The sequence below is a fragment of the Megascapheus bottae genome, chromosome 15 (genome assembly GCF_031878675.1).
Source record: "Megascapheus bottae isolate mThoBot1 chromosome 15, mThoBot2.hap1, whole genome shotgun sequence".
Lineage (NCBI taxonomy): Eukaryota > Metazoa > Chordata > Mammalia > Rodentia > Geomyidae > Megascapheus > Megascapheus bottae.
The window spans coordinates 28078513-28099686 of record NC_143523.1 but is presented as its reverse complement, the minus strand read 5'-3'; the positions used below and the strand labels follow the sequence as shown (position 1 = coordinate 28099686).

General features: G+C 42.0%; 2 protein-coding genes across 9 annotated transcripts in view; one reads left to right on the top strand and one right to left on the bottom strand.

The window, feature by feature from the left end:
* The window catches only part of Cpeb3 (cytoplasmic polyadenylation element binding protein 3), a 175890-nt gene extending 159429 nt beyond the window's left edge, over positions 1-16461 (bottom strand). For 6 of the 8 annotated variants that reach the window (XM_090346256.1, XM_090346263.1, XM_090346264.1 and 3 more), the window contains exon 1: positions 16130-16316. The gene's annotated coding sequence lies outside the window, so the exon portion shown is untranslated. Of the gene's footprint in view, positions 1-16129; positions 16317-16385 lie in introns of those variants that run through there. The other 2 variants (XM_090346262.1, XM_090346258.1) reach the window with 2 other exon arrangements.
* The window catches only part of Marchf5 (membrane associated ring-CH-type finger 5), a 31805-nt gene continuing 27077 nt past the window's right edge, over positions 16447-21174 (top strand). The window contains exon 1 of the mRNA XM_090346268.1: positions 16447-16721. Within this exon, the coding sequence (XP_090202394.1) occupies positions 16687-16721 (35 nt within the window). The 5' untranslated portion in view covers positions 16447-16686. The remainder of the gene's footprint in view (positions 16722-21174) is intronic.

Below are 21174 nucleotides of genomic sequence, written 5' to 3'. Positions count from 1 at the left end.
GCTTAAGCTCAGGGCCTGAGGCCTGGATTTTTCTCAAGGCTAGAGCTCTACCACTTGAGCCTCAGCAGCACTTCCGGCTTTTTCTAAGTATGTGGTACCAAAGAATCGAACCCAGGTCTTCGTGCATGTTAGGCAAGCGCTCTACCACTAGGCCAAACTCCCGGCCCCTGCAGTTTTTTTATTTTTTTTTTATTTTTATTTTTTTCTGTGAGACTCTTTTTTTAATTTTTAATTTATTTATTTTTTTTGCCAGTCCTGGGCTTGAGCTCAGGGCCTGAGCATTGTCCTTGGACTTTCTCAAGGCTAGAGCTCTACCACTTGAGCCTCAGCACCACTTCCAGCTTTTTTCTATGTATGTGGTACCGAGGAATCGAACCCGGGTCTTCATGCATGCTAGGCAAGCACTTTAACCACTAGGCCAAACTCCCGACCCCCCTGCAGTTTTTTTAATTGACTAATTTTATGTTATTTGGAGGTTGAGAGAATTTCTTCATCTAGTAAAGGATGATGTTCATACTAGCATTCTATGATGTTTATGTTGACATATAGATAAGAATTTCCTGAATTGAATTAATTTTTAGGAGGAGCAGAAGAGGTGAAAGTGGTGGCTCAAAGTTGTAATCCTACCTTCTCAGAAAGCTGAGATCTGAGGATCACCATTTAAAGCTATTCTACCACTTGAGTCACAGAACCACTTCCAGGTTTTTTTCTGTGTATGAGGTATGGAGGAAAAGAACCCAGGGCTTCATGTATGCTAAGCAAGCATTCTACCACTAAACCACATTCCCAGCCTCATAAAACTCTTATTTACAAATAAAACCCATAAAAAGGAGCTGGGTGTGGTGGCTCACACCTATAATCCTAGCTCCTTAGGAGGCTGAAATCTGAAGATCAAGGTACAAAGCCAGCCAAGGCATAAAAGGACCTGAGAATCTCATCTCCCAACCACTAGAAAAGGGAAGTGGAGCTAGGGTCTAGGGTTGGGTGGTAGCCTAGAGCTGAGGAGCTCAAGGACAATGCCCAGGACCAGGGATAGGGTGGTAGCCTTAAGCTGAAGAGCTCAGGGACAGTGCCCAGCCAAGTTCAAGCCCCATGACCCACAAAAACAACAACAAAGAAAAGCTGGAAGTGGAGCTGTAACTCAAGTGGTAGAGTACCAGCCTTGAGTGAATAAGTGAGTTTTTCTTGTGTATGCTAGTATTAAGGCTTGAACTCTGGACCTCATGCTCTTACTTGACTCTTTAGCTCAAGGCTGAAGCTCTACCACTTGAGATGCACCTCAACATCTAGATTTTTGTTAGTTAACTGAGGTAAGAGTCTCAAGGTATTTTCCGCCTGGGCTTGCTTCAAACCTTGATCCCCAGATCATAGCTTCTTGAAGAGCTAAATTACAGGTAGAAGCCACCCAACAGTGCTCAGTATGACTTAGTCCTTATAATAATCCTAAAAGAGCAAATTAGCATTCTTCTCTCTTCAGATAAGAAAACCCAGGCTTAGAAATATAACAAATAATTGCAGATTACAATTAATAAAGTGAGTAAATACAGTATAGGTCTATTTTGATTCCAAAGCTCAAACTCTTATCCTTCACCTACTGCCACACCCAGGCAAACCCCACAGAACTAGCACCAGTCACTACTCATGTGTGCTTTATAGTCAGATGTCTGCCCATAGCAGCCTCTTCCTTTAGAGGTCCTATTTTCTAATTTAATTTAAAAAGTTAAGGTTGGCAGTGGTGTTTCATGTCTGTAATCCCAGTACTGGGAGTCAATCAGAAGTGGTTAAGATCAAGACTAACTTGGGACATATGAAAACCTGTCTTTAAAAATATAAACATATAGGGCTGGGGGTTTGGCCTAGTGGTAGAGTGCTTGCCATACACGAAGACCTGAGTTCAATTCCTCAGTACCACATACATAGAAAAAGCCAGAAGTGGTACTGTGGCTCAAGTGGTAGAGTTCTAGCCTTGAGAAAACCCAAGGACAGTGCTCAGCCCGAGCCTAAGCCCAGGACTGGCTACATATATATGAATACATGTATACATACATACATACATACATACACACACACACACAGGGCCTGGGAGTGTGGCCTAGTGGTAGAGTGCTTGCCTAGCATGCACAAAGCCCTGGGTTCAATTCCTCAGTACCACATACCCAAAAAGGCCACAAATGGTTATGTGGCTCAAGTGGCAGAACACTACCCTTGAGCCAAAGGGCTCAAGGACACTGCCTAGACCCTGAGTTCAAGCCCTAGGACTGGAAGGAAAAAAAAGAAAAAAGGAAGTTAGTCAAGTAACTCCTTAATTTTGGAACTTGTTGCTATGTTTATTAAGGAAGCTTCGTTTAAAGAAACAAAAATGACACACAAAGAAATTCCAATATTACTAACCCTTCAGAGTAAGAAGATTAAATGGGAAGATTCATGGGTTAAGTCCCGTGGAAACATAGAGAACAAGATTTGAATGCAAATGATTTCTTGGGGAAGGCACAATTAAGGAAATAATAAAATCAGGAATAGTGAGAGGAAGACATTGATTCCTAATGTGATTGCAAGTTTATTCCTGAGTTGATCTTGTGGTGAGCACTGGTGCTAGAATAATCCTTCGTATTTATTCTCAAAGGAGTTGAAGAAGCTCGGCCTTTGACTCTGCATCAGCCAGTTACTCCCTTCTGATCTGAAAGCATAAGCTTAGGGGAGATAACCCCCAAGTCCTAAGGCAATACCCAGAAATATAAATAAATGAATAAATATAGGAATAAATAAAGTGGGTTGGAGCAGGAGTTAAGAATGCCTAGTAGGGGCTGGGAATGTGGCACAGTGGTAGAGTGCTTGCCTAGCATCTATGAAGCCTTGGGTTTGATTCTTCCATACCTCATACACAGAAAAAGCTAGAAGTGCCCAGGCCCTGAGTTCAAGTTCCAGACTGGTGCACAGGCATGTGAACACACACATATACTACCTAGCAGTGACAAGACTACATACTTAACATTCACAAGGGTCTAGGTTTGATTTTTAGCATTAACAAAAAGAAATTGAAAAAGGAAGTGGAGCTGTGGCTCAAAGTGGTAGAGCTTGAGGACAGAGCCCAGGCCCTGAATTTAAGCCCCATGACTTGGGGGGAAAAAAAAGCGTATGGGGAGGCACAAAAATGGAGGAAACAATGACAGAACAAATGCAGCAATGGCACTCACAGGACACAATGTTAAAAATGAAGTAATACAACTTGTGGGTGAGATGGGAGGCAAAAACTGGGAGTGAGGAAGGAGTGACATTGTCATAACAATTAAACACTAAAAGAGAAGAAAAGCATTTATTCCTAAAATCTTAGAAGCCATGAAAAGGTATAATAGCCATAAACAGATGTGAACTGGCACAACACCATATTTTGTTTTTGTTTTGTGTCTATCTTAGGGCTTGAAATCAGGGCCTGAGGGCTGTCTCAAAGCTTCTGTGCCCAAGACCAGTACTATACCACTAGAGTCACAGCTTCACTTCCCACTTTTTGTGTAGATTATTGGAGATAAGAGTCTCATGGACTTTCCTGCCTTAGCTGGCTTCAAACTGAGATCATCAGATCTGAGCCAGTAGCTAGGATTACAGGCATGAACCACTGATGCTTGGCTTCCATTTTAGTACTTTTACAAAAAACTGTCACACATAATCACTCACCGTAGGCATAGGGCTTTTTAAAAGCTACTATAGAAGCCAGGCACGGTGGCTCACGCCTATAATCCTAGCTACTCGGGAGGCTGAACATGAGGATCAAGGTTCAAAACCAGCTGAGGCACAAAAGGACCTGAGACCCTTATCTCCAATTAACCACTAGAAAATGGGAAGTGGGGTTTGGCTCAAGGGTAGGGTGGTAGCCTTGAGCTGAAGAGCTCAGGTACAATGCCCAGGCTCAGGGGTAGGGAGCAGCCTCCAGCTGAAGAGGTCAGGTACAGCGTCCAGGCAGAGTTCAAGCCCCATCACCAACAAAAAAAACAAACAAAAAACCTTAATTTCTGGGACAGGGATGTAGCTTAGACTTTGCCTTCCATATTTGAAGCTCTGAGCAGTTTGTTCCCTAGCATAACATAAACACAGAACAACAAACTAATTTTTTATCACGAAATATATTCTTCTACCATGGCTTTAGGGTATTTTTACACATAAATACTTTCAAAATTCAAAATATTTACAAACATTTTTGGGGAATACTGCTGGAAAAATGATTCACATGCTATTTCAACCTTTATCCAACTAGTAATTAAGCCTGAGATTTTTCTAGTCATTGTTTTGTTTTCAGTTTTATGATGTAGTTTGTCCTGTGTAGCACAGGTAGGCCTCAAACTCATGATCCTCCTTCTTCAGCCTCCTTAGTGACAAGATTTGTTGATGGCATTGACTGAACTTTAATCTTAGTTAAGGTAATGTCTACCATATTTTATTACCATAAAATAGCTACTATTGATGGAAGTCAGTGGCTCTTGCCTATAATCCTAGTTACTCAGGAGGCTGATCAGCACAGGCTTCAAGTTTAAGCCCTAGAACTGGCACCAAAAGAAAAAGTTACTAGTTTTTTTCCCCTTTTACTCACATATCTGGGGGGGGGGGAATCTGCCTATGTAAATATTTGTAATACTCATCCACCAATTTTAACATTCCTTAATGATCGTTATTTGCACCATTACTCTTGTTATTCTATTAGTTGGAATGCTATTATAAGAATTTTCCTTCTTTCCTGACTTATTTTATTTTTATTAGTATCAAGTCATGAATTCATATTTTGCATGGGTTATAATCCATTACTGTTATTTTGCATTGGATTGTTCAAAATGTCCTTGACTTGGCCGTTGGAGTCCCTTCAAATTGGCTTGTGGGGCTTTTTACAAAGCCCCATCATTTTGTGAATCCTTCCTGTTTTGGCACCACAGATGTTCCAGACTCAAGTACTTTTCCTGCCTATGTCTAGATTTAGCAATTCTTCCAAAAAGCCCTATTTCCCCTAGTGGAAAAACACTAGGCTTATTCATTAGTTCTGAGATGTCATTGCCTAACAGAGTCTCAACAAATAGAGCTAGAAAGTATATGTATGCACAAGTTTGTGTGTAACTATAATTCACTGAGATGTTCAACTCTAATCCAACATCACAAAGTTCATTCTTACCCTAGAATTCTCGCTCTCTGGGTGTGGTGGTTCACCTCTGTAATTCTAGTACTTAAGAGGGTGAGTCAAGAGAACTGGAATTTGATGACAGCCTTAGCTTTATAGGGAGACCCTGTCAAAAAAAAAAATGAGTCTCTTCCCTCCTTGTTCTTCTCATCATCATTTTACTGCTAGAAACTGAACCTGGGCCTTCCAGATGCTAGGCAAGCACTTTATCAAAGAGCTAAACCTTCATGTTCTCCTTCCCTATCCCCTCTCTCAATTCACCAAATATTTGATGAATAAATGAATGCCAAGACTCTGTGCTAGGCATCAGAGACACAGTAGCAAAGAAAACAGGTATGGTACCACTCCTCCTTTCATGAAGCTCATATTCTAGAATAATCAAGTTATGAAACGTTCCCTTTTCTCCACAGCTGTTAAATTTATGCTTTCTACTAACTTACAAGGATTTAAGCAGGACACAGAAGGACTTCAAGAAGCGTGCCCAGACTTCAATATGCAGTAACTTCTTTCAGTTCCTGGGAGACTTGCCTATAAAATCTCTCCCATGATAAATTATTGATAGTCTTGTGATTTCTCTTATAAATTACTCTTTAAACTGTTATTTATTCACTGTTTTACTTATGTATTATTTTTACATGAAGTCTGCCATACCTGAATCCAAATGTCAGCTATGCCTATAAAATTATATAGCAGTCTTCAACTACACATCTATTTACTCTGATCTTCCTTTTTTTCAATATTCACCAAATGAAAGGGAAGACACATTTGCTGACCCAATGGGGCTGGGAAAGGAAGCATGCGAATGCCCAGCATCTGCCCACTGCTGATAGTAAGTAGATGACAAGCAATGCCCACGGAGGACAGCTTTCATCTTTGCATACTTCATCTCCTCCCAGTTAGATTTTACAATAGACCATATACATGGCTACTTTTTATTTATTGCTACTCTACCTTTCTTTTTCTTTTCCTTCTTTCCTTCCTTCTTTCCCTCCTTTTTTTGTGTCAGTTCTGGGGTTTGAACTCAGAGTCTCAGTGCTTTTGCTCAAGACTAGTACTCCACCACTTGAGCCACAGCTCCACTTCTGGCTTTTTTTTTTCTTTTTTGTGTGTGTAGTTTATTGGAGGTAAGACTCTCACAGACTTTCCTTCCTGGGCTAGCTCCAAGCCATGATTCTCAGATTTTAGGCTCCTGAATAGTTAGGATTATACATATGAGACACTGGCACCCAGTTGTTAGTTTACTTTTCTAAAAAGAAGATACAATGCAAGTCAGGTTCAATAAATATTTGTTAAATGATAATAAACCACACTTTTAAGTCACATATCTCTTACTCTTTCTTACCTTTCCTCTTTTTCAAAATAAACATCTACAACATTGTGCCTTCCTAAAGCTGCTGAAAGCCAGGTGTGGTGGCTCATGTCTGTAGTCCCAGCACTCAGAATGCAGAAGAGAATCAAGAATTCTAGGCCAACTTAGTCTACATAGGAAGACTCAAAAAACAAACAAACAAAAACACACTCACTCACTCAAACTAAGCACTGAATCATCCTTCAGTTGGGCACTAGTGGCTCGCACCTGTAATCCTAGTTATTCAGGAGGCTGAGATCTGCAGGTTAAGGTTCTAAGCCAGCCTTGGCATGAAAGTCCTTGAGATTCTTATCTCCAATTAACCATCTGAAAATAAGAAGTGGCACTGTGGCTCAATGTGGGTAAAGTACTAACTTTGAGCTCAAGAATTCAGGGACAGCATCCAGGCTCAGAGTTCAAGCCCCATGACTGACAAAAAAATTTTCATTCAGGAAGTGGCGCTGTGGCTCAATGGGTAGGGTGGTAGCTGAAGAGCTCAGGGACAGCCCCCAGGCCCAGAGTTCAAGTCCCACGACTGACTGATAGAAAAAAAATTCATTCAGGAGCCGGGAGTTTGGCCTAGTGGTAGAGTGCTTGCCTAGCATGCACAAAGACCTGGGTTCAATTCCTTGGTACCACATACATAGAAAAAGCCAGAAGTGGTGCTGAGGCTCAAGTGGTAGAGCTCTAGGCTTGAGAAAGTGCAAAGACAGCATTCAGGTCCTGAGCTTAAGCCCAGGACTGGCACAAAAAAGTTTTTTTTTTTTTTTCATTTATTTTGTTTTGAAACAAGACCTTCCAATGTGGCCAATATTAGCCTGAAACTCTTTATCTTATTCCTTTAATCTGTCAAGTGCTGGGATCACAAGCGTATTTTAGCATACCTAGACTTAAAAAAATTTTACTACAAAATAAATCTTGTGATAAAAAAAATTAATAAAAGCAGCCGGGTGTGGTGGCTCAAGCCTGTAATCCTAGTTACTCAGGAGGCTGAGCTCTGAGGATGGAGGTTCAAACCCAGCCTGGGCACTAAAGTCTATGAAACTCTTATCTCCAATTAACCACCAGAAAACTGCAAGTGGTGCTGTGGCTCAAGGACTAGGGTGGTAGCCTTGAGTTGAATTGCTTAGGGACAACACGCAGGCCCAGATTTCAAGTCCCACAACTGACCAAAAAAAAAAAAAAAAAACATGAAAATAAAACAAAAAATAGATTCCACTCTAGGTATTTAGTCTCACAACCCAAAGGCAATAATTACTAATTGGAGGGTGGGGTAGCTAGAAAAGACCAAGAGACAGAACACAGGTCATAATTTTAACACTTGCAAAATATCTTTCTAGAATGCAACCTAATACATGCATGGTAACCTAAAAAATAAAAACAAATAGGATAATAGAATAGACATGATATTTGTTTTGGCTTACGTCTGCCAAGAGCACATGTACTGTACAGTACATGATCTCCAGCTGGTGGTGCTATTTGGGGAGGCTCTGGAAAAAGGAAGTGGGGCCTAGCTGAAGGAAGTAGATCACTAAGGGTATCTTTGGAGAAATTTATCTTGTCCTGGCTTCTTCCTGTCTCTCTCTGCTTTCTGACTGCTATAAAGTAAGCAATATTACCCTGGTAGATAGACTCTGTATATGTGTTTGTATGTGTACCAGTACTGGGACTTGAATTTAGGTCCTCGCTTTTTTTTTTAATATTTTTTTTAAATTTATTTTATTATTTTTTTTTTTGCACTTTAACCACTAGGCCAAATTCCCCGCCCCCCCCTTTTTTTTTTTTTTTTGGTCCCGGGGGGCTTAAACTCAGGACCTGGGCACTGCCCCTGAGCTTCTTTTGCTCAAGGCTAGCACTCTACCACTTAGGCCACAGCATCACTTCTGGCTTTTTCTGTTTATGTGGTACTGAGGAATCGAACCCAGGGCTTCATACATGATAAGCAAGCACTCTACCACTAAGCCAATTCCCAGCTCATGGCCTTGCTTTTAATTCTCTTTTTACCTCAAGGCTATCACTTGAGCAATATCTTCACTTCCAGCTTTTGGCTGGTTATTAATTATAGTTCTGAGTCTAGTAAGCTTGTCTCCCTAGGATGACTCTATACCTCTGTTCTCAGATCTCAGCTTCCTGAGTAGCTAGGATGATACATTAGAGCTACTGGAACCTTAATTCTGGAGACAGGATCTCTCTATAGCAGCTTGGGTTAACCTGGAATTATGTAACACAGTCTGGTCTAGAACTTGGGACCCTTTGCCTCAGCCTTTTAAGTGCTGGTATTACAGGCATGTGCCATCATATGTAGCCTTCCTTAAAACATTTTTGTTTTTTTGAATCTCACTTTGTAGGCTAAGCTGGCCTCAAACTTGTGATCTTCCTCCTCCAGTCTTCCCAGTGTTGGGACTGCAAACATGTACCACCATGCCCAGGAAGGCTACATAGTTCTTTTTTTTTTTTTTTAATCAGAGGCTATCTTATGCACAGCAGAATGTTTGACAATATCCCTAGTATCCCACCTACTCATAAGATGTCAGTAGTATTCTCTACTGTAATAATCAGAAACGCCTGCAGACATAATCAAATGTCCCTTGGTGAAGACTGAATTAACCAGAATTAATGGTAATGAAACAATAAAATCCTAACTCATGGATGCTATATTTTGGTCAACCTCTCATTATTGACATTTATGAAAATACTTAATTTGATTTAATAGTTCATAACTATAAATAACTTTATAAAGATATAATTCAGCATTACAATATTATCATCAATCAAAAGGTTTTAGTTCATAGAGTTGTATAACTGTTAGTATAATCAATTTTAGAACAACTTTACTCCTAAAAGAATCTGTACACACTTGTCACCTCTAAACTGTTTTGTTGTTATTGCTGTTGTTTTACCAGTCCTGGGGCTTAAACTCAGGGGCTGAACACTGTCCCTGAGCTTTTGCTCAAGGCTAGCACTCTACCATCTGAGCCACAGCTTCTTTTGCTTATGCAGTACTGAGGAATTGAAGCCAGTGGTGCTTCATGCATGATAGGCAAGCACTCTACCACTAAGCCATGTTCCCAGCCCCATTTTTCTTAGTTTTTGTCATTCGTTAAAAAAAAATTTTTTTTTAGTAAATCATCTTCCTATGTGAGTTCTAGGTAACTCACATCGGTTGTGGTCTGTGTTCTATGTCTTTCTTGCTGTGACTGGGCATAGTGGTTGTCACTTGCAACCAAAGCATTCAGGTAGTAGAAACAAGATCAGAAGTTTGATGCCTAAGCTACAGAACAAAATCTTATCTATTCTTGTTGCTGGTGGGGTGTTTTGATTTTTATTTGTACCAGTCCTGGGGCTTTAATGTAGGGCCTAAGCACTGTCCCTGAACATTTTTGCTCAATGCATGCACTCTACCACAGCCACAGCTCCAATTACAACCTTTCTGGTGCTAAATTGGAAATAGAGTCTGTCAGATTTGTCCTTGAACCATGATTCTCAGATCTCAGTCTCCTGAGTTACTAGGCTCACGTGGGAGATCCACTATCATTAGGTAGAGTCCATTTCTTATGGTTGGTTCTTCCCTTCTGCCAGCAATTTCTATCTCCTCCAAAAATAAAATAACTTACATTGTCTTGCAAAATTCTTTTCTACATAGTCCTTTGTGGGTCATGGGGCTTGAATTCTGGACCTGGGCACTGTCCCTGAGCTCTTCAGCTCAAGGCTTGAACCAAGCCCCATTTCCTGTTTTCTGGAGGTTAATTGGAGATAAGAGTCTGACAGACTTCAGTGGCCAGGCTGGCTTTGAACTTTGATCCTCAGATCTCAGTCTCCTGAGTAGCTAGGATTACAGACGTGAGCCATCATCTGGCTCACAAATTATTTTTTGTTTTTGTTCTTACTTTGGTGCCTTAAGATCCTTCTGTGTTTTGAACTGACTACCAGTTTCTCCAATTCATCACAGAGCCTTCCTTCAGAGGGCATTTGCACAAATGGTTATTTGGTCTGAGATGTTCCTCCCTTCTATGTTTTTCTTATTACCAGTTATTCCTTAGAGAAACTTGCTTTAATTTCATTGACTGGATCAAATCTCTAACTGTAATTTCTCATAAAACTATGTACCATATTTGTAACCTAACATTGATATAATTTTCTCTCCCATTTCTAGCTATAAATTTTGTAAGTGCAAACTGCACTGGGTTTTACTCATCAGTATCTCCAGTGCCTAATATTTGTTGAAGAATTAATAGATTCAAGACCTTTTTAATTCTATTTAATCAGGCAATGATATTTTCCAGTTATACAACAGAAACCTACCATTCAAGTAACAGACTTTAATTCCTCTGCATATTTTTATCCTTATCCTAACTCCAGATTCTCTCTACCTTTGCAACTAGAAAATAATTATTTCTCTTATCCCATTCCATTTAACACGAAGTTCTGTACTCTTGTCAGCTTACAAGTCCTTCAACATCTATATCCTTTTGTGTTTCTCTGCCATTCATTTGATACTTCCTCGTATCCTACCATATTACCATTGTTTTATGGCAAGTAACTTGTTTTATTTTTCAAAATACAAACATTTTCAGGGTTCTTAAAGGGTAATTATTAGTTTAAATTTGCTACTAGAGTACCCATACCTATCATAAATTCTCTGGGAACACGTGCTAAAGAAATTAATGAAGAACTTTCCATAGCCTTTAATGATAATTCAGCCTGCAGTTTATCATTGAATGTGGTAATTAACACTTCTTGAAGCATCTTAACATATTATACCATTCCTCTATGGAATACCTTCAGGGTCCTTTTTGGTAATCAATTCAAAACAAGTATGATGAAAGACTATTAAGGTGATACATTATTTTAGGTTTCTTGACATATTTAGAACAGTTCATAATCAAGAATTTAAAAATCTAATCTTGAAGTATTTCAACCAAAAAGTATTTCAGTGTCTTAAGTCAGTACTCCTAGCTAGCTGAGAAGCACAGATAGGGGGAATCACAGTTCAAGACGGCCTTTCTGAGCATAAAAGTTCTTAAGATTCCATCTCTCTCAATAGCTGGATGAAATACTTCATGCTTGTCATCCACAGCAATAAGGGAAGCACAAACAGGATCATATCCCATGCTGGACTAAGCATAAAGCAAGACCTTATCTCAAAAATAACTAATGGATAAAGGGGCTAGAAGTATGGTTTAAGTGACAGAGTGTTCCTACCTGTCTTATGAGCAGTAGGCTCTGGGTTCAATCCACTGTACTGCCAAGAATCTAAAAAGGGAAAAAAAGGGGGCCAGGAGTTTGGCCTAGCACACACAAAGATCCGGGTTCAATTTCTTGGTACTACATACATAGAAAAAGCCAGAAATGATACTGTGGCTCATGTAGAGGAGCTCTAGCCTTGAGAGAGTCCAACGACAGTGCTCAGGCCCTGAGTTCAAGGCCCAGGACTGCCCCCCCTCAAAAAAAATGAAAATAAAAGGAAAGAGAAAGAAAGGAAGGAGAGAAGGAGGAAGGGAGGGAGGAAGGAAAATTACATAACTCTTCAGGTTAAAACTATCTTGTCATGTTTGGTATAGTCCTCAGAAATTAGTAGCTTGCTTTTCTTTTTTTTTTTTTTTTTTTTTTTTCCTTTTTGCCAGTACTGGGGCTTGAACTCAGAGCCTGATCACTGTCTCTGAGCTTTTTTTTTTTCCGGTCATGGGACTTGAACTTGGGCCTGGGCGCTGTCCCTATGCTCTTCAGCTCAAGGCTACTGCCCTACCCCTAGAGCCACACCGCCACTTCCACTTTTCCAGTGGTTATTTGGAGATAAGAGCCTCAAGGACTTCACTACGCAGGCTGGCTTTGAACCGCAATCTTCAGATCTCAGCCTCCTGAGTAGCTAGGAATACAGGCGTGAGGCCTGGCTCCCTGAGCTTCTTTTGCTCAAAGCCAACACATTACCACTTGAACTACCGAGCTACTTCAGGCTTTTTTTGTTTATGTGGTACTGAGGATTGAACCCAGGGCTTCTTGCATACTAGGGTAGCACTCTACTACTATGCCACATTTCCAGCCCTGATAGTGCCTTTCACTCTTTGGTTTACTCAGACTAAGTTCTAAGTAATTAAGCTGTTTTATTTTTTTAATTTAATAATTTAATTTTTATTATAAAGGTGACATACAGAGGGATTATAGTTACATAAATGAGGTAATAAATACATTTCTTTTTAAAGTGTTACCCTCTCATTCATTTTCATACACCACTCCCTTCTAATCCATTCCCAATTAAGCTGTTTTTAGAAGTGGAAGGGTAGAGTACCATCCTTGAGTGAAAAAGCCAAGCAAGAAGACCACAAGGCCCAGAGTTCAACACACACACACACACACACACACACACACACACACACGGATTTTCACTTCAAAATCAAAAAAGTAAATTATAATTCCAACTATCTTTAATCTTACTGAAAAATTCAAGTGCCATAGAAAATGTAGACGAAAGACAAAATGGAATTCCGCAATGATTAATTTATTTCATGAGTTTTAATGATCATGAGTTTTACCCATACTTATAAAAAAAGCAAGGCTTGACAGTAAAGATTTCTCAGCGATATTTATCTGTATTTCTCTTTAGATGATATCTTCAAGAACATGTTAAATGGTCTAATTACTCTTTTAACAAGTCTATTGAAATGTTATTTGGTAAATAACTTGCTTTATTGATGTTTAAGACAAAATCTTGCCACAATATTCAGAGCTCAAACTCTGTGCTCAAGAAATCTTCCGGCTCCCAGGCACTGGTGCCTCACATCTGTAATCCTAATGACTCAGAAGGCTGAGATTTGAGGATTGTGGTTTAAACCAGCCAAGGCAGAAAAGTGAGATTCTTAGGAGATTTCTTTCTTTCTTTTTCTTTTTTTTTTTTGCCTGTCCTTGAACTCAGGGCCTGGGCACTGTCCTTTGGCACTCTCAAGACTAGGGCTCTACCACTTGAGCCACCGCGCCACTTCTGGTTTTTTCTGTGTATATGGTACCGAGGAATTGAACCCAAGGCTTCCTGCATGCTAGGCTAGCAATCTACCACTAGGCCATAATCTCAGCCCTCTTATGAGATTCTTATCTCTAATAAACTACTCAGAAAAAGCCAGAAGTGGTGCTGTGGCTCAGATGGTAGAGCAACAGTCTTGAGAAAAACTCAGGGACAGGGCCAGGAGTTTGGCCTAGTGGTAAGAGTGCTTGCCTGGCATGTACAAAGACCAGAATTTGGTTCCTTGGTACCACATACATAGAAAAAGCTGGAAGTGGTGCTGTGGCTCAAGTGGAAGAGCACTAGCCTTGAGAAAGCCCAACCAAGGCTAGTACTCAGGCCCTGAGTTTAAGCCCTAGGACTGGCAAAACAAAAAACTCAGGGACAATTCCCAGACCAGGACTGGCACCAAAAAGAACAAAAAGAAATCTGCCTATTGTAGCTGGGACTACAGGTGTCAGCCAATGAACAAGATTTACTCATTTTATGGTTTTTTTTTGGGGGGGGGGTATTTTTATTTTTGTTTTGTTGGTTATGGGACTTGAACTCTGGGCCTAGGTACCCTACCCCTTGAGCCTCAACAACACTTCTGGTCTTCTGGTGGTTAACTAGAGATAAGAACCTCACACCTCATAAACTTTAGTGCCCAGGCTGGCTTTGAACTGTGATCCTCAGATTTGAGCCTCCTGAGTAGCTAGGATTACAGGCCTGAGCCACCATGCCAGACAGAAACTTTTCTTTTTTAAATAATGCTGAGGAGTAAATTTTGTACAAGGAAAGTAATCACTGTACCACGAAAGATACACGCCCCCCACATACACACACACATCAGTAAATTAGAATTTCTTCTCTACTTCAAAGAGTTTTTTACAACAGCCAAGGAAATGACTTTAATAAAACTGCAAATATAAACTAAATTTCTTGGTATAATAAGATCAATTTGTACAAAGTTTGGTAGCAACAGAACTGCATTATAGAAATTCTATGATGGAACCAGGAGTTTGGCCTGAGCAGTACAGTGCTTGCTTAGCATGCATGAAGCCCTGGGTTCTATTCCTTGGTTACCACATACACAGAAAAAGCTGGAAGTGGTGTTATGGATCAAGTGGTAGAGTGCTAGCTTTGAGAAAGCTCAAGGACAGTGCCCAGGCCCAAATAATAATAATAATAATAATAATAAATACTATGATGAGAATTTCTTTTAGTATAAATCAAAAAACTAGACAGTTTATACTAACCTAATCAACGTATATGGTGTTTTTAGGAAGAAAGTCTGAGAAAAACATATAGGGGTGAAAAGCTTACGGAGCACTAAATTAAATGCTCATTTTCCCTCCCTCCCACCTTCTCACAGGAAAAAGATGGGGCCAGGATTTTGGCCTAGTGGTAGGGTGCTTGCCTAGCATGCATAAAGACCCAGGTTTCATTCCTTGGTACCACATATACGTAGAAAAAGCCAGAAATGGTGCTGTGGCTCAAGCGTTAGAGTTCTAGCCTTGAGAAAACCCAAGGACAGTACTCAGGCCCTGAGGTCAAGGCCCAGAACTGGCAAAAAAAGAAAAGAAAAAAGGTGAACTTACAATAGCCTAAAGCCCTTCACAACAGCATACTCCAAAAACTAGAGGCCAAATAAACTAGTCATTTTATTTACTTGACTATATATTTTCATTCGAACATATTCAGAGAGCAAACTGTTGAACAGAGAATTAGGAGCTGATGGTAGGAATCTACATTTAAAAAGTATTTTGAAAACATTATCATTTAGAAAAATGATACCAAACACCACGCATCAGAAATGAAACATACTCGCTTTCTCATTTTCTGCCTTTTGATAGGAATGTCTATTTATGAAGTGTGCATGTAGGTTTTTCACAAAGAAAAAAAGTAAAATCTAAAAAATAAAATAAAATAAAAAGCATAATCACGGGGAAAAGACCAAACATCCCATCAAATCAGAGAACACCACGGGTCGTCCAAAATAGCCCACAGCTTCTCTTCTTGCCTCCAAAGCTATCCCTGAGCGTATCAGAGCACTTCTCCCTTCGGATCGCCAGCCCGGCGCACCTGCTAGGAGGTGTCTAGGAGACCAGGAATGCATCAGCGATCCATAGCAGGGACAGGCACACGCACACGCACACGCACACACACCATGACAACACACAGCGGATGCAGCTACAGCTGTTTATTCACAGATACGTTCTGTCTGGAGACAGTCGGTCAGTTCCCCTAAGCTCTCTGACTGAGGAAGCCAATGCGTGCCTCGTCTTTTCCAACCCCCTGACTCCCGTCTCCAAGCACACCCCGAGACACGGGTGGAAACGGCCGGGTCCACGCAGCCCCCTGACCCAGCCGGCCCCCTCGTCACGCCCTAAAGCCTTCGAACCCTCGCCGGGGGTGGGGGTGGGGGTTGTGTAACACCCTACCCCACAACACCCCAAATGGGCTCTGACGTGGGACACACGCTGGATCCGGTGCGGGGGCCCGGGGGTTGGGGGACTTCTCACCGACGCCACCGCCCGGGCTGAGGACCGGGCCCAGAAATGGTCCTTTAGCTTCCACCCCTCACCTGGCTCGGTCCCACCTGGAGGCAATTACTAAGGACACAAGCACCCACACAAGGAGAACTGACCTTGTTCCTACTGCCAGGGGAGCGGCACATCCTGCTGCTTCCCGGAAAGCGGCCCGAAGGACATTTTTTTCCCCCTGGAGGAAGGAAAACGGGAGGGCGCCGGCCGGGCGGCGGCGGCGGCGGGCGCGGCGGCGGCGGTGGTCCCGGCGGGCTGTGCAGCCTCTCAACGGGGACGGTCCGAGGACTACATCTCCCAGGCTGCTCTGGGGCCGCCCTGCGTCGTGACCCCGGCGCGCACGGAGGCGGTGACTCTTACCTCACAGAGGTAGCTCCTCCGCCGGCAGCAACTTGGCGCCTGCGGTCCATGGACCGGAACCCCGGGCCGACGGGCAGGAACCCGGGCCGTGATCGCCGCCTCCCCGGCCCAGGCTCCTCCTCCTCCTTCCCCACCGCCTCCTGCGGGCGCCCGCTGGCCGCGCACCGCAGCCGCCGGCCTCGCGGAGCTGCTCCGGGAGGCTGGGTGACGGGTTCGTGGCCGCCGCGGGACTGAGGCCTACTCCTCCGCCTCTCAGTGCTATTGTCCCTGGGCCTGGCCGAGCGCGCCGGCTCCGCAGAAGATGCCGGACCAAGCCCTACAGCAGATGCTGGACAGGTACTGCCGGCTGAGGGGGGGAGGGGGAGGCCGTGGGGGAGTTGGGGGCCGCGGACCTCCGCTCCAGGCCCTGGCCGCGCCCGACCTCGAGGCGCCAAAAGAGCGGAACCTGGTCAGCGGGGAAGAGTTCCACGGTCGGGGACGCCTGGAGAGGGGCGTAAAGTTTTGCTTCCTACTCCGGAGAGGCCGCTATAGGCGGCCTGGATTAGTGCCCTGAAACTTAGTTTTGTTTGCACACGGACTCGAAGAGTTCGTGTTTACCCCTGGAATGGGTTTCCTTTTCTCCCCTCCCCCCCGAGCGTGTTGTAAAGTGGTCATCTGCCATGGCCCTGGGAAGAACCACATCGTCCTTCTGGGAAATGACTCCCTACTCATTTTAAGCCTCTTTCCCTAAACCGAAACACAAGAAGGTATTCTTTTGAAAGCCTGGTTTCATTTCACTTCTCATCCCGTCCCCACCCCCGAACTGTAAGGTCGGAGGATCCGCCTAGGATCCTTTAACGGTCATAACCAGTGTAGAGGTTATGGAAAACAGCCACACAAGTCCAGCATTGAACGTTCAGCATATTTGACCGATCACTGAGTTCACTAAAAGTTTCAGCTTGGCCCCGGACCACTTTCCCATTCCTGGGGGGCTCCAGTCGGTGAAGTCCGATGTTCCGCCCTCTGCTGTTGAAATTCTAAGCAATGACTTCTACCGTGAGTTTTTGGCGATTCGAAGTCCATTTTTCCCTTAAGCCAGTTCTTGCTTCCTGTGATAGTCAATTGTATAAGGTAATTCTTGATGTTTGTGGTTGATGGCAACTCAGTAGACTTCACTTTCCACCCTGTTCAATTTTTTTTTTCATGCGGAGAAAAGATCCAGCTGTAAGGTGTTAAATGAGAGTCTTCCTTAATTGAGACTATACCCAATTAAACTCTGGTAAGGTTAGCTACACCCAAAACCCAAGTCACTCCTTCTAGAATGACATTTCTTTGACCCTTAGAATCTTGACACATCTAGGTTGATAGATGTCACTGACTCTTCAGTTGAGATGATTGTCCAGTTCTTGTTTCAGATCATCTGACAGTTGTTTAACCTACCACTCCACCACCCCCCTTTTTTTGGAATGGGGCCTTGCTGTGTTGCTCGGGCTGGTCTATTACTCACAGTCTCACTGTGTTAGCCTCCCCACAGCTGAGATTATAGGTATGCACCTGGCTTCCCATTTTATTGGTATACATATACCATTTACACACTCTTAGAAGGAAAAACTACTCATTGTTTACCCTAAATCCTAAAATAGAACCTGATACTCAACAGGTAATCAGAAAATAATTGTTGTATGAACTAATTTACCAGTTTGTCAGTCTCAGGATCAGGTTTTTATTACAATAGCAGCAAACTGGCAGGTTATGGCTTATGAAAATATGTTCAGCCAGGCACCAGTGGCTCATGCCTATAAGCCTAGCTACCCAGGAGGTTGAATGAGAATCATGGAAGGAAGTTCCATGGCACTCTATCTCTGACTAACCAGTTAAAAGCCTGAAGTGGAAATATGGTTCAAGTGGTAGAGCACCAGCCTGAACCAAAAACCTAAGGCTCTGTGTTCAAGCTCCAGGACACCCCCCCCCCCAAACACACACAGTGTTCAGAGATCACCCCTTGCTCCTGCCAGTTCCAATTAACTCAGAGCCTATTACTGGTGAAAGTGGAAGAGCCTTGGAATTTAAATTTTGAAAAGTGTTTTATACTGTTTGTTAATTCTAAGGGTCTTTGACTTTTTGCAGTGATATTTAGAAAACTTAATGTCTGAAAGCTGACTTCACATAACCCTTAGATTTCCATATAGTAGAAAAGAGTGAAGCATTTAAAACTTCTTAAAAGAAACTTAAACATTCTACCTGCCCTTTACTAAAGCAGCTGGCAAGCTTACGTTTTTTGACATTGCTAACAGTTAATTTTGTTTGTTGTGGGTGGTGGGGCTTAAACTCAGTGTGGGCACTGTCCTTAAGCTCTTTTTTCTCTGCCATAGCTCCATTTCCAGTTGTTGAGTAGTTAACTGGAGATAAGTCTCCAGTGGACTTTTTCTGCTGTAGGCTGGCTTTAGACAGCTCTCCTCAGATCTCAACCTTCTGAGTAGATAAGATTGTAGGCATGAGCCACTGGTGCTTATCTAATTTTTGTTGCTGCTGTTGGCTATAGGGCTTGAACTCAGCATGTGAACCACAACCACCAGTGCCCAGCTGTTTGTTTGTTTTATTGTTTTGATTACTGATGATGGAACCCAGGGAATGGAATATGCTAGGAAAGTGTTTTACCACTTTCCCTAGCATTAAAAGTAGATGGAGTTTTCTTTATGCTTTTGTGTATGTGCAAGTACATGTGTACACATGCCAGTACTGGGGCTTTGACCTCAGGGCCTCAAATTCTTACTTAGTGGTTTTCACTCAAGACTGGCAATCTACTGCTTGAGCCACCCCCCACTTTCAGATTTTCTTTCTTTTTTTTTTTTTTTTTTTGGCCAGTCCTGGGCTTAGAGGCCTGAGCCCTGTCCTTCGTGGACTTTTCTGTGCAGGGCATCTTTGAACCATGATCCTCAGATCTCAGCCTCAGGACCTGGTTTTTGTTTGTTTGTTTTTTGAAATAAAGTTTCACTAAGTCAGCCAGACTTGGCCTGGAATTACTGTAACTGCAGTGCTAGGACTGCAGTGTATGAACAAACCTCCACACCCAGTATAAAGGTAGATTCATAACATGAGTTTCAAAGACTTTTATTGCCTAGGTCAGTAGTTTACAACCCAACTCCACATTAGAATCACTAAAGGAGCATTGTCTCTTAAGCTTCATGATCCCATTCATATAAAGTTTTAAAAAGTTAAATTCAGGGGCCAGGAGTTTGGCCTAGTGATAGAGTACTTGCCTAGCTTGCATGGAGACCAGGATTTGATACCTTGGTACCACATACATAGAAAAAGACAGAAGTGGTGCTGTGGCTCAAGTGGTAGAGCGCTAGTCTTGAGGAAAGCCCAAGGACAGTGCTCAGGCCCTGAGTTCAAGCCCCAGGAGTAGCCAAAAAAAAAAAACCAACCTTGAATTCATAGTGGTTACAGAGTCTGGGAGTGGAAGTTGGGAAAATTTTGAACAGTGGACAAATTAAACAAGAAGACTTAAGTTCAAGTCGTACTGTCTGTCTGTCTGTATGTATGTATGTATGTATGTATGTGTATATATGTGTGTTTGTGTGTGTGTGTGATTACAGTTACATATGTTTTAGAATTGTAAAGTATATTTAAAGTATTCTTATTACACAAAAAAGTATGTGAAGCTGGGCGTGGTGGTCCACTCCTGTAATCCTAGCTACTCAGGAGGCTGAGATCTGAGGATCACAATTCAGAGCCAGCCTAGGCCCTAAACTCTGTGAGATTCATCGCCAGTTAACCACTAGAAAACTGGAAGTGGTGCTGTGGCTCAAGGCTCAAGGCTCAGGGACAGCCAAGGCCCAGAGTTCAAGCCCGATGACCCCTCCCCCCCCAAAAAAATAAGTATGTGAACTAGTATGTATGTTAGTTTGATTTAGCTGTTCCACAATGTATACAAGTTGTATGCTTAAATACATTTTTTACTTCTCAAATAAAAACAAAAACTAATTCTCTTAACTGATTAATCAGGTCACAAATAAGCTTTCCTGTTCCTTGGAATTTAAGGTTTAATTTATTCACATATCCTATGTGATATTGACAACAAAATGGAAATGCAATAGCCATTTTATTTTTATTTGTTTTCTACTTTCAGCACCTTGCTGTTGTGGTTCTTTTTCTTTTTTAATTTACTTATATTCGTTGTGGGGGCCGATTTCTTTGTTATATTTCCACACGTGTATTCCAATCAGTCTCATCCCCCGTGTCATCAAAATACTATCTTTTCAAATTCCATAAACTAGTAGTAATTCATAGCATTTGCACTCAGATCCCTAATGTTTCTGCGTACTATATCTATAGTACTTTTTAGAGTCTTTGAAATATTGAGTACAATATTTTTATTATATATGGAACTAAGCAATCTGTGAGACATTACTTTGTTATAAAATACCAGTAAGTCTAGATTTTTTTTTTTTTACAGTCTTAGTAGGTTCCATTGTATATTGTAGGAGAAACATTTAAAAAAATCTCACTGATGGGCCGGGAGTTTGGCCTAGTGGTTAAAGTGCTTGCCTAGCATGCACGAAGACCCAGGTTCAATCCCTTGGCACCACATACATAGAAAAAAGCCGGAAGTGGTGCTGAGGCTCAAGTGGTAGAGCTCTAGCCTTGAGAAAGTCCAAGGACAGTGCTCAAGCCCTGAGCTGAAGCCCGGAACTGGCAAAAAAAAAAAAAAAAAAAAAAATCTCACTGATATTGACAGATACAGAAAATTAAATGTCTGTTACATGAGTTTATGCATTTGTTCACATTTATATTTAACCACTAATAG